We start from the raw sequence: 13,799 nt of genomic DNA, 5'->3' as shown, positions 1-13,799 counted from the left end.
CAAATGGATGTGCAAATGTAATAGAGGAAGTTTAACAAACTTTTTCAGCATATTTTCATCAGTTCCCAATACCAGTTTCATAGTTTTATTTAGACACTGTCTGGTGGAGACCTATCCTGGTACAGCAGGCCAATCTTTGACACAAAGCTGATCACTTGGAGCAGTGATCAGTTGCTGTATTCATCAGGGCAATAGAGAAACGTAATGGAAAAATTTTACTTTTATAGAAACCACAGGAAAAATTTATTTATAGGGGTACATTGTATATAGTTATTTATGTCAAGGGAAGGAACCACATGAGCACAACCTTTTGCTGTTACAGGCAATGACATAATTGATGCTTAGGCTGGAAGGGTCCAGCAATCCCACTCCATAAATCTCTGCATATGATCAGGCATGTCCTGGTGTTTTGGAGCAAATTTAAGATTCCTTGTAAAAGTTAGAGCCACAAAGAAAGTGTTCCCACAGGAAGAGAGCAGAACAGTTCTGTAGCAGAAGCACAGGCAGCTCCAGATCTGCATATGAAGTCAGCTATTGATCCCTACACAAATTCCACCTTGGGAAGAAGGGAAGATAGTTTTTAGGGCATAATTAATAGAAAGAACACGTTTGCAGCATGTGCATAGCATCCTGTGAATGCTGAAAAGGCAAATGCAGTAACAAGAAGATAGAAGGCCAGTAACAGCCTCTCCAAGAAAAAGAACTGATTGTGGATGTCCCCTGATTGCAGAAGCTGGAATTCATCAGTGCTGCTGCCTAAATACCAGGAGGCTCTCCCTTCCCTCTGGTGTGTAAAGACCACTGATTTTGGATTTGCTGCTCACTCTTTATAAATGCCATCTCAACAATCATACATAAAGTATTATTTCTTATTACAGAACTGGGTTAAGTAAAGTAAAATGTTAAAGAACAGTGGGTGAGTGCTCCTGTGAATGTGTGCGTTCATGCCTCTCTGTGTGCTTTCCAATCCATACAACAAATGTGGTTAATACTGGGTCACTTGGTTAATACTGGTATCAAAGTGATATCAGATGTAGCCCTTAGGAATCACATTCCACCCTGAAAATCCATATGCTCTCAGCTACAGAGTTACATGGGATTTCTGTAGCACATACATTCTGCATGAGAACTCTGCTTAAACCTGGGCTTCCCTCAGCTTTTTCACACCAGTAGTTTCCTCTGAGCACAGTGCAATCCCTTCCCTGAATAAAACTACAATGTTTTCTTTGCTGAGCCTCATATTTCAGCCACAGAACTGGTAAATATTTCATATGTACAAAGGAATTGCTGCCTTAGCTTATTCTATCAGCTTGTCTGGGATCTGTATAGCAAACAAGTAGAAAAATGTACTGCATGAAACCTCCATTGAATTGAGGAGCAATTGCAGATACACATTTAAAAAGTGAATACCTCTCAGCCTTCAGAAAGGGTCTTGAATTTCTTTTGTAAGAAATGTGCTAGATGTATATGTGTCATTAGTCTAGAAGAGATGAGATGAGATGATTCATATACTGCCAAGTAGAAAGATGTACAAGAAAAGCAAAACTGTAGGAGATGAAATTCAGATGAAAGATTGAGGGGCCTTCAGATTGTGGGGTACAATAACCTCTGCTTTCCTTTTACTGGGTATTTTCAACCACCATCACCATCCCCACAGTGTCTGGCCCTGAGCTGCTCTTCACATGCATTTAGGAAAGAGTGAGTTTGTGTGTGGAGACCCTACATCCCAAATAACTGATCTTGATAATTTCTTTACAAAATACATGCCTTAAGTTTAAGGATTTCTATTTGGAAACACGGTCCTTTCTGGCTTAGTGCTGAGCCCCTTTTCATCCCAAAGGTGGGCAGGTGAGCTGTCCATGGATGGAGCAAAAAGCAAAAGAGCAAATCAAAGTATTGCTCCTGCAGCCAAGCTACAGCTAAGATTTCATGGTCATTTCTGTTAGAAGTTTCTCTGCCTCTGATATTCCTGCACATGAATATGTGTCTTGTTCTCCTTGCCTTGAAGAATTTTAATATTCTTTGTCTTCACTTGTTATATGCTCAGACAAATACACTTTCATGGCAGGAAGGAGGAAACAAAAGGAAATGACTCACCCAGATAACAGCAATGAAATATATTTTTACATTATATTCTATATCTGCTAACTAAATAACCATAAATATTGCAGTGATGCCAATGTAGACATTTTCTGAGATGCTTTTAATGGTGTTTAGAAACTTGTCTCTGACAAATGAGGAAATGAAAGTCACACACATTTGTTGTCAGGTCCATCCAGTTTGCTCCAGATGGGAGTTGTGTAGATCAGTTTGTGAAGAGCATGCATAAGGAGCTTCTGCTCCATGAAGATGTAGAGGTGGTTGCTTTTTGAAAAAAATGGGAAAAATTTTGGGAAAAATATGTTAGTGGAAAATGTAAACAATGGCTGTTTTGAGTTTGGGTTGTGTCTCTTTGTGCCTTTTACAGAGAGACAGGCCTGTATCACTGGGGTTTTATGCACTAGGAATCAGAAATGGAAAAGACAAAGGGAATAGTTCAGGCTTTGCAGAAAGCTAAAATAGATTCATATGATCATCTGGATCCAGTTTAACAAGTGAAAATACAGCAGTTGGCTTGGGACAAGTTTGTCTGCAAACTTTCTACATGGAACTGATGTAGGATTCAGGCCATGATCCATGTCTAGATAGCAGCACCAGGCTGAGTGTCAGTGTCTCATTAATGCAGCTGTACTGGTCTTGTCTCTGTTTCTGTTTAGCCACTGCTAGCCTGGAAATATCTTTGTACTCTCTACTGGGTGAAGAAAAAGTCTTCCAGGGATGTTGTGAAATTAAGGTTATTTCAGAAGAAAAGATACTTTTCTACAGATTATGCTTTCACTTCTGCCTTTGTAGTATAATTATTAGCTGCCAGCAAGAATATAGGTTTTGTAAAAATAACCTAACATTTAGTTATCTTTGGGATTAGACATCTGGATTTGTGACTTTCTGCAGTTTTCCTCATCACCTTTTGAAAGAGATAAGTTTTCTTGGAGACTCACTGGAAGTCCAGGACACACCTGGATTACTGAAAAGATTAAAATGGAATCACCTTGTCATGTATTGTCCTCATCCTCAACACTTCTGTGATCATGTTCTGAGCACTGCCTTTGCCTTTGTCAGCCCCTATAGAATATTGTCAGCCCCTATAGTATATTGTAGTATCTCAGCATGCAAAATGAGACTAACTGATATTAGATATGGAATTACCAAAGTGCTCTTCTGTAGCAGTTGGTAGAAAAGAATCTGGTCCTTCCATGGCCTTTTCAGAGCCAAGACAGATGCTAAAATGTCAGGGATAGGAATCCTGAACCAAAGTCTTCTTTCTCACTTGCTATCTTCTCCTTCATGGTCACAGGAAAAAGAAGCAGACCTGACTTCTCTTATGTGTAAATATTTCTCCCAGGTAAATCTACATGAAGAACAAGAATATAATCCCATGGCATGTCCTGGGTTGCCCCCCTACTGTAAAACCCAGTAGGATTGGGAAAGGGAATGTGCATAGTTGGGGCATGAAAAGGTGGTATGAGAGTTCCTGCTCCTCTGAGGGCTTGTACAGACCCTTGGTGTTTGGGATTCACATATCATTTGCCAGGAAAACAAAAGATAAAATAATAACTATTATAAAACAAGCAGCAGGCAAACACAGGAGTCTGTGATTTAGAGAAATTAGGTTACCAAGCCTTCTGTCTCTCAAATATGTGATCTGAAAGAAAATCATTGCTGTTTTTCAGTCATGTGTTTCTCCACAAACACAGGGTGTCTAATCTCATCCTCGTTTACACACTTGCATAGATGGTGTGAAATCTAGAGATTTATGGCTGCCTAAAGGCTACATTATTAATAGGAGATAAGCAGCTGACTATAAATTACATACAAGGCATAGACTATATAATTTTATGTTCAGTATTTCATAGCTCAGCTGAAGTGGTGGGTTGTTTAAATATTCAAGGAGAGGAAACTGAGATGGAGATCTAGTTGTAACTTTAGGGATGCCAAACTACTTTCACCTAAAAATGACACTATAACAAGTTTGGGGATGTTGCTGGCCTGTGGTTTCTTCAGGCTTTCCAGGAATGACACCCAGCTGGGTAAAGGCCAAAGGCAACATACTTCCAGAGATTCCTGAGGACTGTGAAGAAAAGCTCCTGCTGCTCTGTGTCCTGCTAATGCTGCATTTCCCATTGTTCTGTCCATGGGAGCTCAGTGCCCAGATCAGGCAGAGAGCAGTGGCAGCAGGCAGTGGTGGCAGTGGTGGCACCAGGCAAAAGTACCTTGCCTCTGAGTTAGATGGGGGGCAATGGCCCAGCACACCTTGGCCTCAGCTGCTGGAGCTTATCTCAAGGGGTACAAACACAATTAAACCTCTGCTCCTGCTCACTCAGGCTAATTACTGGGAATTAGCGACAATTAGTGTTTGCATGAAACAGCAGCTTTTTATGATGGTCTCTGGCTTGATAGCAGACACAATTAACAGATAGGTTGCTGACCTGCCATCATAGTGAGAGAGGTTTTAATGGAAATTTTATTTGGAACATGTGCCCTAGAGATGACAACACCTGTGTCCCTCTGCCAGCCCAGTTCACAGGGTGCAGTGAGTGACACACAACACATCCAGAGTGCAGACAAGTTGCTTGCCAACATGATACCTCAAACCTAAACTAGGTGTTGGAAAGGTTCTATAGTATTTTAGTTTCAACCAGTTTACATCTATAAAGACCTGAGCAAGTTCATCTGATTGCACAGCTGCCTTACCTTTCAGCAGGAAGTTAGACTAGAGACCACCCAACCTGCTTTATTCTTTAATTTTATTATTTTATGAATCTATAGCATAGACAATAAAAAATCTACATAAATGTATACATATAAGTATGTGTATATATTAATATATATACATACTGAAATCTTCAGGAGGACTAATTAGAGATTGGCTTATTTACTCTTGGAGGGTAAATTTACCCCAAGTAAAGGAACAGCAGATCCCATGATGCCTGTAAGGAGAGGAGGAAGGAGAAAGTAGATGAGGCCATCAGGATTACCAGGCCATCAAGATCTCGCTGCAGCTCTCTGTGTATTTACACCAATGTAACTCCAGTAGAGAGAGAATATGGGAAAATACTGTGCAGGTTCAACTGTTTCTCTGCACTGAAACAGCAAATCTCAAGTGTGCTTTCAGAGACTGTCCCTTAGCTGCTTGCAAGATTTTAAACACTATGACACATTTGAGGTCCCAGAAAAAGGCAGTATTTTTTTCCTATAAATCCTAGACATCTTTTTCATGTATATTTTTAATTAGTATCTTGGGGAATTCACTCATTTTCCTTGCTTTTATTAGCTACAAATCCATCATGTATTACACTTTTACAACTTTTATGATTAACAAGGGAGTGGATGCCTTCTGCCCATGAGAGCTTTGCCTTCATCTGAAAGTCTGTTCTGGTTTATTCTACAAGTAAGCATCACAAGGAAGACCAAGAGGACCTCACTGCTGAGTGAGTGCTGGAGGCAAGGGGGATCTGACCTGATGAGAAGGAGCTCCTTGGGTGAGATGACAGAGTAGCAGGGCCATTTCCTGCAGAGCCTGGGCTTTGAGATCTGGCTTTAGCCTGCACAGGTATTCCCTGCTGTAAACTCATACCAGCCTTTGAAGTTTCTGCAGCTGTAACCTGCTGTGATAGCAAATGCAGCATTATTTTGGTCTGTGCTCCATGCAGCCTGGCTGAGCATTAAGTTTTGAAGTGCACTTTTGACAGGAAATATTTACGGCTAAATCCCAGAGCAGGGACCATGCAATGCTGCTGTGCTCAGAAGTAAGGTGACATCTGCTTGTTGCAGACCACGACTTAAGCTCTTTCTTCCTTGGATGGAACAGATACAATGGAAATGGTCTGTGAAATTGTGTTCTCACAACAGAAGTCACCAGTGCTCAAGAACTAAATGAGAGGTGAATTTGTGCTTCTGCTTCATATTATTTCAGTGTTCAGAGTGAGGAGGAAGAGAAGGAAAAAAAAAGAATCACATAGAAATATAAGAGCAGGTAAGAATAGACTTTTCGTCAGTATCCAGTGGAGAAAATGGGGCAAATCAGAGCCGGCTTACAAGCCTTTTCTCATTTGGAGTAGTCATTCTGGTTAGCCAGGGGAGAGGACTTGCCCAGGATAAGCTAGTTTTGATGATATGGGGTTTGCTGTAGAAGAGATGGATTTCTGAACACAAGGCAGAAAGGTCCATGACAGTAACTCTGATAACCCTCTGATTTCTCCCTCTGATAAGGAGGGAGAAAGGGATAGGAAAAGACACTGAGTACTTTAAATTGCCCAAAGTGTTTAATGCTCTTTTTTCCAAGTTTACTACTTTTGTAACATTCTTTCAACCATTATCTGTGCAGGTTCAGAAAACTGCATAAGACATGTGGACATGCATATATCCCAAAATTCAACTCCCCTCTGCCCATATGCCCCCACATTAGACTGAGGGCAGGGTTAGTCCTGTTATACCATCAACCCTGCTGACTGGAGTGGGAAGAGCTGGAGCCCAGCCCCACACTCCTGGGTGACAAGGCTGTTATCCAGCATCAGATAAGCAACCCTGGAGCTAATGCTGGTCTTTCATTATCATTTCATTATCATTGCTACACTTCCTCCCCTCCAGTCCAATGTCCTGGGGGACCAGCTACACCAGTCAGCAACATTAAGGCACAGCTGTGCAGGACCCTGCCACTTTTTTGTCCCAAATGATGGACACCCCTCTCACACTGCCCTGGCACTTGTCAAATGTGAGGCTTGCAGTAGTGCTGTGGGCAATGACAACACTGCTTTTTTGTGTCATGCTGATGGCTTAAATAAGCTAAAATAGTCAGCAAAGCTGTTTGCTGCCCTGTCCCCTCCACCTTTGAGAGGGAGCAAGGTTTCTGGATATGTGAGTTTGTCCCTGGGTTCACAGCCCTCCCAGGAGCCCCTCTGTATGCTGCCCTTTACCAGGCAATGGCTGGGTATGGAGAGAAGTTGAGTTTACTCTGAGCTCTCTGCCGTGGAGACCTTTACTTTTGTTCAGCACTTCTTTGTTGTTCTGGTAATACAGTTAACAGCCTCTTGAACCGGCATCTCTTTATCAGCAGAAAACCATCACGATTTAGAACATCAAGTGCTGCACTTGTGCCCTCAGGAGGGAATGTAGAGGATGGGAAGATCAAGAAGATGAACCGGCCTATATCTCTTTGAAAAGCCAAACAAATACTGAAATTGAGTGAGAGCATTTGTCTAGGGGCTGGACTTTGCATTCTCACATCCTGCTGCTGGAAGCTGGAATTAGGCGCAGGTGTCTCTTTTATCCTTTGCTGAAAAGATTCAGGATATCATGATATTTGTCATATATCTCTTACTGACATGCAAGAAAATGATGTGCCTGGTGTATCTCACAGATAATAAGGAGTGAAATCTCACCCTGACTTCATCCCACACTGCAGTTCTGTGGAGTTATTTCAATTTAATGAAAAAGGAGAAATAAGTAGGAACCCAGAAATATTAGTGAAATACCTGTCACACAGCATGTCAGCAGCAGTGGCAGCACAAGGATGCACAAATCCTGGCCAGTCCCCTACAACCACCCTGCTGTTAGCTGGTCTGGGAGTATTTCCTTGCAAATCACACCATTGCTGTTCCTGAGAATGTTACTTCAGGCTTTCAGCTAAATGGCAAGTGAAAATAAACCTTAATCACTCTATACTCCCTCTGTAGTCAGTAGCAAGAGATGTAGGGGCAAATCATGCCTTACATGGGCTGGAGCACACTCTGTAAGTGCTGATCCCCTCCATTAACTGTAATCAAAGACTAATCAAAACTAATTTGAGTGTGAAGGGTAAATGTCTACAATTGCTCCATCCCACACCAGTCACAGAAGTGCACCTGATCATTTACTGAGGCTGCTGTGTGTGAAATGCACCATATTCCAGGAAACTGGAACCAGACATTCAGGGCCATTTGCTTGATTTCTTCCACTATTTCTTTGCTTTGTTTCTGTGCTTGCAGGGCTTATCTATGTGGACCCCTGCCTTTCAGCAGAGGAGGTATTGCTTAAATAGCTGCTTGTGTATCTGCAAATATGGTTATCACTGTTTTGTTTCTTTTCTGCTTCCTTGTGGTGGGTGTGGATTGCTACCCAGGATAAATAAGAGAGAAAATCAACAACCTGACTTGGTTACAGTTCAGCTGCTGGACTGGTAACTTCTATGCCACCCCTCTGTGCTGGAAAAACATTCTCAGGTTTGGAGGTGGAAATATGAGAGCATCATTGATCAAATGTACCATGCAACAAGGTCCTCATATTGCATTAACAACACACCCAAAAATTTCCTTCAGCCAGAAAAGAGCAAAGAATGATTTTTGGTCCCATAGAAATCAATGACAAGACTTATATGCATTAAAATCTCACGTATGTATTAACTGTTCACACCCTTCTGAAAGGAAGAAGGGATGGAAGATTTGCTTAATAACTTGCTACATAAAAATCACTCACCTGCTAAAAAATAACTTACATTGAAACAAGGATTCACATTATAATGGAGGAACTAATAATAAAGAAAAGAAATCAGCAAATCAAATTGTAAGCTGGCAAAAAATGTATATGGAACAAAGCCATTGAAAAAGAACTTGACAGGTTTCTTAATGTTTTAAATTGGAAATGAAAATTAATGGAAAATAAAGCTCTTCAGAGTTTCAAAGATTTCCATGCTTATTTTTAATCAAATTAATTTGGTTCAAAAAAGAGACTTCTGTTTTTACACCTGAAAAAATTACAGGCTGCAATTTTTTTTTCCAGCTTGAACAGCTTCAACTCCTAATTCATAAAAATACAAAAGATATTTCATCCAAAATTAAAACAAATTTTTCTGGCTCTAGATAGATAAAATTTTTCCTGAGTTTTTGGTCAAAGAAAATTGGGGTTATTTTGACTTTATATCTAGATGTTGAGTGGAAAAATGCTTGGGTGCTTAAAAATATCTGCATGTTAGAAAAATTATTAAGAATCTTATATTTGAACACAGGTTGCTTAGTCTAAGGCTGGAATCTATTAATAGTGTTTTCATTTAACCCCATAAAAATACCTGTAGTGTCAGAAAAATCTTCAAAATAATTGAAGTTTAAAATATTGAAGTGCCTACTCATTTAAGGTAGGTCATTACAGTTGTGAAGTATCTCCCTGGCAGGAAGAGAAGCACACCACTGCCTTCCCTCCTGATCAGCATGCCAGGAATCAGCTCCCATGAAGTGCTGTCCTCCTAAAACCAATTGATTTCAACAATTTAAAGACATTCAAGTATCTCTGAGGACAAGTGCAGGCAAGTGAGAAAATAGTTTCTATGTTGTAAATGCTGTGAGGAGGGGAAGGAGAGAGGATTATTCTTAATTTCCAGAGGTCTAAACCCAAAAATTTTGTTTTATTCTGTCTTGAATACTTGGTTACACCAGCTGCACCCCACTGGGAGCTAGAGAAGCAGCAGCGATGTGGCTGGCAGTATCTAGAGGTGATCTGAGTCAGACACTGAGAACATCTCTAAAGGAAGGAAAAGTTCAAGCTCCAATTTGATAGTTTTACATGATTTTCAGTGTTATTAGCATTGTACAATTAGTGAAGATCTCTTGGGATTGAGCATGCTGCATCCTACACATGTTTATCCTTCAATTCCTCTTGGATCTAGTTCTCATTCAAAGCACAGCATGATGGCTCCTTACTATCAACTCAGTCAGTTGAGAAAATCAGTATAATACATAGAAATGCAAGTTCAACTTAGATGCTTCAGAAGAAGCTCTGACATGTAGCAACAAAACGACAGGATGTTCTACACTTTACTTGTTTCCTCTGTAGATCTATTTAGCTTTGCTAAGGTGTAATATTGTTATTGCATAGTATTACTAAAAAAGCTAAACTCAGCCATATGTGGTGGCAAAATCACAGGGATGCCATGTGTTGTGCAGCCAGTCCCCATGAAGTTTGCTCACATCATTCCCAGATTAACCCCCTTCCTCCACATCTCCTGCACATGTTTAATGTAGCTTTTTTATACTTTGTCATTAAGCCTGTAGTTCTGTAATAGTGCAGGTAATGGCACAACCCCATATATTGAAATAGTTTATATACATCTGGTTCTATGACAGGAATTATTACTTTACTCTTGCAGGGACATTGGCCATGGTCCAGCAATTACATAAATTCGTAGCAAAGCAAGGGAGTGAGGGCCAGGTCTTGGCATGGGAATAGCAGGCGGCTGCCTGGTGTAGCAGGTGGTGAAAGGACCATTGGCTTCCAGGAGTGCCCAAACTGACTGTGAATTAAATGAGTGTTGGTGTGTGGAATTTTAGAGGATGGAGCGCAACATTGCCAAGACCAGCTGTTGCCACCTTCACCTCTTCCTTCTGCTAGAAGCAGGAGGAGCATCAACCTATTTTTTTAGGGTTCTCACCAAGCTCCTCTTCCCTCTCCTTTCTGCCTTCTTGTGTGAGGAGTGACCTTGCCTGTGTACCACCCTGATCTGAACTGTGTAAATAGCTGCTACCAGGAATGCACCTCAGAATTACAGTGCTTATTTACATTCTGCAGGTACCAAAAGAGGAGTTATTACCTGTAAAGTTTACTTTCAGCAGATAATCTTTGTACAGCTTCCTGCCATCCAGATGCTTCATGGCATCACAGAGCTTGGTGGTGTTTGGGCAGAGAGTCCTCTGCATCTTATGCAAGGCATGAGCCATTGCATACACAGCATTCACAACAAACATGATCTTGGATTCTTGCTCGTAGTTGGAACTGTTGATGGTGAAGTGCTTCTCACAAGCCTTTTTATGTGGTTTCCTGTTCTGCAGGTTACACTGGAATTTCTGCTCCCAGAAGTCCTTGAACCAGGGGTTGCGTCTGTTGTTGTAAGGGCTGAGGCTTTGGAAGTACTTGTCGAACTCTTTAACGGGATGGGAAGCGAGCTCCAAGGTGATGGCCCCGGAGGCGATGTGCTCGTTGCCCTTGACAATGCTCTCCTGCGCGCCCCAGCCGTCGCTGGCGATCCAGGTGAAGGACACGTTGAAGCGGTTGGCGGCCGCGATCAGCTCCCGGGAGTCGTCGCCCCGCATGAACAGCACCACCACCCTGGCGTTGGGCTTCTGGAGCAGCTCCCTGATCACGCCGTCGTAGGACTTCCTGATGTTGGAGCGCCCCACTTTCTCGGAGGTGGCGATGCAGATGTTGCGCAGGCGAGCTTCCTGCTCAAAGGCCTCGATCCCCGTCTCCCCGTAGTCTCCTTCGGAAGCCACCGTGGACACGTAAGTCCAGTTGAAGAACCGCAAGATTTCAGCCATGGCTTTCGCTTGGTAGAAGTCCGGGGGCACCGTCCGTGCGAAATAATCGTAGCGGGATTTGTCGCTCAGCTTGGCGCTGGTGGAGGCGTAGCTTATCTGGGGGATCTGGAAGAGTCTGAGCAAATTTGCCACCTAGAGACAAAGCGGGGTGCACAGATTATTAAACAGTGGTATTTATAAAATGGAACAGAAATATTTAGGGAAAGGCATCGACAGTGTTTTTTAATGAGAGATGTTCTGATGATCACAGATTGAGGGTGTTGATAGAGGATGCTGATAACAAACTCCAGGGAAAGCAATGCACTGAGCATATGCACAAAACCTGTTCTGACGCCCAGTTAATTCTCTGGGTCCTGTTGGGACTATGACGGACCTTTATTTTTGTGAAACAGAGCCTGTTTAAACAACAGATCATTAGACAAAAATGGACAATATATCTCAGTTTCAGACTGTGTTCCTTACTGAGGTGTCCTGGGTTACAATGTAAGGATGTGTCCAGAAGTATGTATTCTATCACCATCTGTTATAAACCAGGTGGGGCAGTGATCCTTATCTCTGTGGGAGATATCCTATGCTAATGGGCCATCTGTTAAAAACTCGATGGGGAGGTGTTCTTTATCTTTTCCACAACCCATCCTTCCTCCAGGGAGATATCTCCTGTTAATGGGCCACTGGGTCCCACTGCATGACTGATAAAATTACATCATCCCATTGGGAGATGCTCCAGCCAGGGGGAGGAGCCAAGCCTTTCCTACCTAGATAAAAACTGAGATTTGGAACACCAAGGCAGCCCTTACCCACTGGTTTCCAGAGGACAAGAGCTACCAGACCTTTCTACAGCATCACTACTTCAACAAGACCACTTCATCTGGACTGCTACCACCACCCTAACTAGTGGGGTGTCAGGTTGTATTCTGACTCTGTCAGTGGTTTTCTTTTGTACTATTGCATGTATTTTTTTTTTCTTTTTCCTATTAAATTGAATTTCTGACTTGGAGTCTCTCACTGGTTTTGCTTTCAAGCCAGTACACAAGGCCTCGGGATTTGCATGCCTTTGCTGTTCATAGAGGGACTCATCTTCTCCAAGATTCATTGTATTTGATGACTGAATGCACTAATAAGACATCAATTTCCATTTTGTGCAAATATCACAAATATACAGGCCTTTTGCAGAACTTTCTAATCTCACTTATTCAAGATAAGTCCCCACCTCTCCTATTTTTCACTCATTTAAACTTTTTCTGAGATGTTCTGTCTGCACACCAGCTGAGATGGCACATTTGTTGCATGTTATTCTTCAAGTGTTTCACAATGTCACAGAACCACAGAATCACAGATTCACAGAATCACAGAATGGTAGAATGGTCTCAACTGGAAGACACCCTCAAGGATCATTGAATCCAACTTTTAAGTGAATGGCCCATATGGGGACCAAACCCATGATCCTGGCATTATAAATTTTATGAGCACTATGCTCTAGCCTACTGATCTAATGTTATGTTGACCTACAGTTTTTAATAAATAATAATAAAAAAATAATCTCTATTTGCCCTTCTGGTTTGATTTATGTGGTCCAAAGTCCTGCTTTTCCTTTTTTTTTTTTCATATGTGGCTATGTCCAATACTTAAATATTTCCAAATCTATTCTGCTGCTCTCACAGAAGTGCAACTCTTGATCACATCTGGAAAGAAAAGAAGAAAGGTTATGGCATTTTTTTTCCTATGATAGTTTCTTAAATGACAAAGAGAAGATTGGTGACTAGAAGTTCTGTCCAATAAATTAAATTTGAAGCTAATCTTGGAGTACAGCCTGAACCATTTGAAAAGCAATAGTGTGCTTGAGATTCCTGCAGTAGTACTTGAGATTCTCAAAGAAAACTTATTAAAAATTGCCCAACAATTTATTTGTTTTAATCTCCCTGGATGTTTGTTTGACCACAGACTGTCTTTAAGAATTCAAAGGCAAAGGACTGTTTTGAAAAATTGTTGTAAAAGAGGAAAATTTTGAAGACTCAGACATCAGTAGGAAATTAGACAGTCTGGTAAAAAAAACAACCAAACAAAACAAAACAAAACAAAAAAAAAAAAAAAGAGAGAGGAAAAAACCCCAAACCCAGAAGAATTTTATTGCTTTTCAGCAACCTTTATGACTTAAGATTTTATAGATTTAGATTCTGTTTTTTCTGTAATTTAGACACTGAACTAGTGTCCTGCTGTGGCTCAGTCTGCCCTTGTAAACTGGTGTGCTCTCATCTGGGCTAGACTCTGCTGCCAGCCATACATGTACAGGGGCTTTCACAACCTCTGGGCCACATGGAAGTGAGGACTTCAGGAGGTTCTTATCCTCCTGTCCTTCTGGAACATCACGAAAGACCAGGTGTCCTGGCATCTCAGCTGTGGCTGTTGACCTGAAGTTCGCCT

The 13,799-nt window shown here is 41.5% G+C and overlaps 1 protein-coding gene across 5 annotated transcripts in view; it reads right to left on the bottom strand.

The window, feature by feature from the left end:
* Positions 1-13,799, bottom strand: part of GRM3 (glutamate metabotropic receptor 3) — a 102,609-nt gene that overhangs the window by 19,859 nt on the left and 68,951 nt on the right. For all 5 annotated transcript variants that reach the window (XM_088165889.1, XM_088165890.1, XM_014883132.2 and 2 more), the window contains one exon: positions 10,655-11,510. In XM_088165889.1, the coding sequence (XP_088022015.1) occupies positions 10,655-11,510 (856 nt within the window). The remainder of the gene's footprint in view (positions 1-10,654; positions 11,511-13,799) is intronic.

This window comes from Sturnus vulgaris, chromosome 5, assembly GCF_052056855.1.
Source record: "Sturnus vulgaris isolate bStuVul1 chromosome 5, bStuVul1.hap1, whole genome shotgun sequence".
Lineage (NCBI taxonomy): Eukaryota > Metazoa > Chordata > Aves > Passeriformes > Sturnidae > Sturnus > Sturnus vulgaris.
The sequence above is the reverse complement of the archived record's forward strand: the minus strand, read 5'-3'. Positions and strand labels throughout refer to the sequence as shown.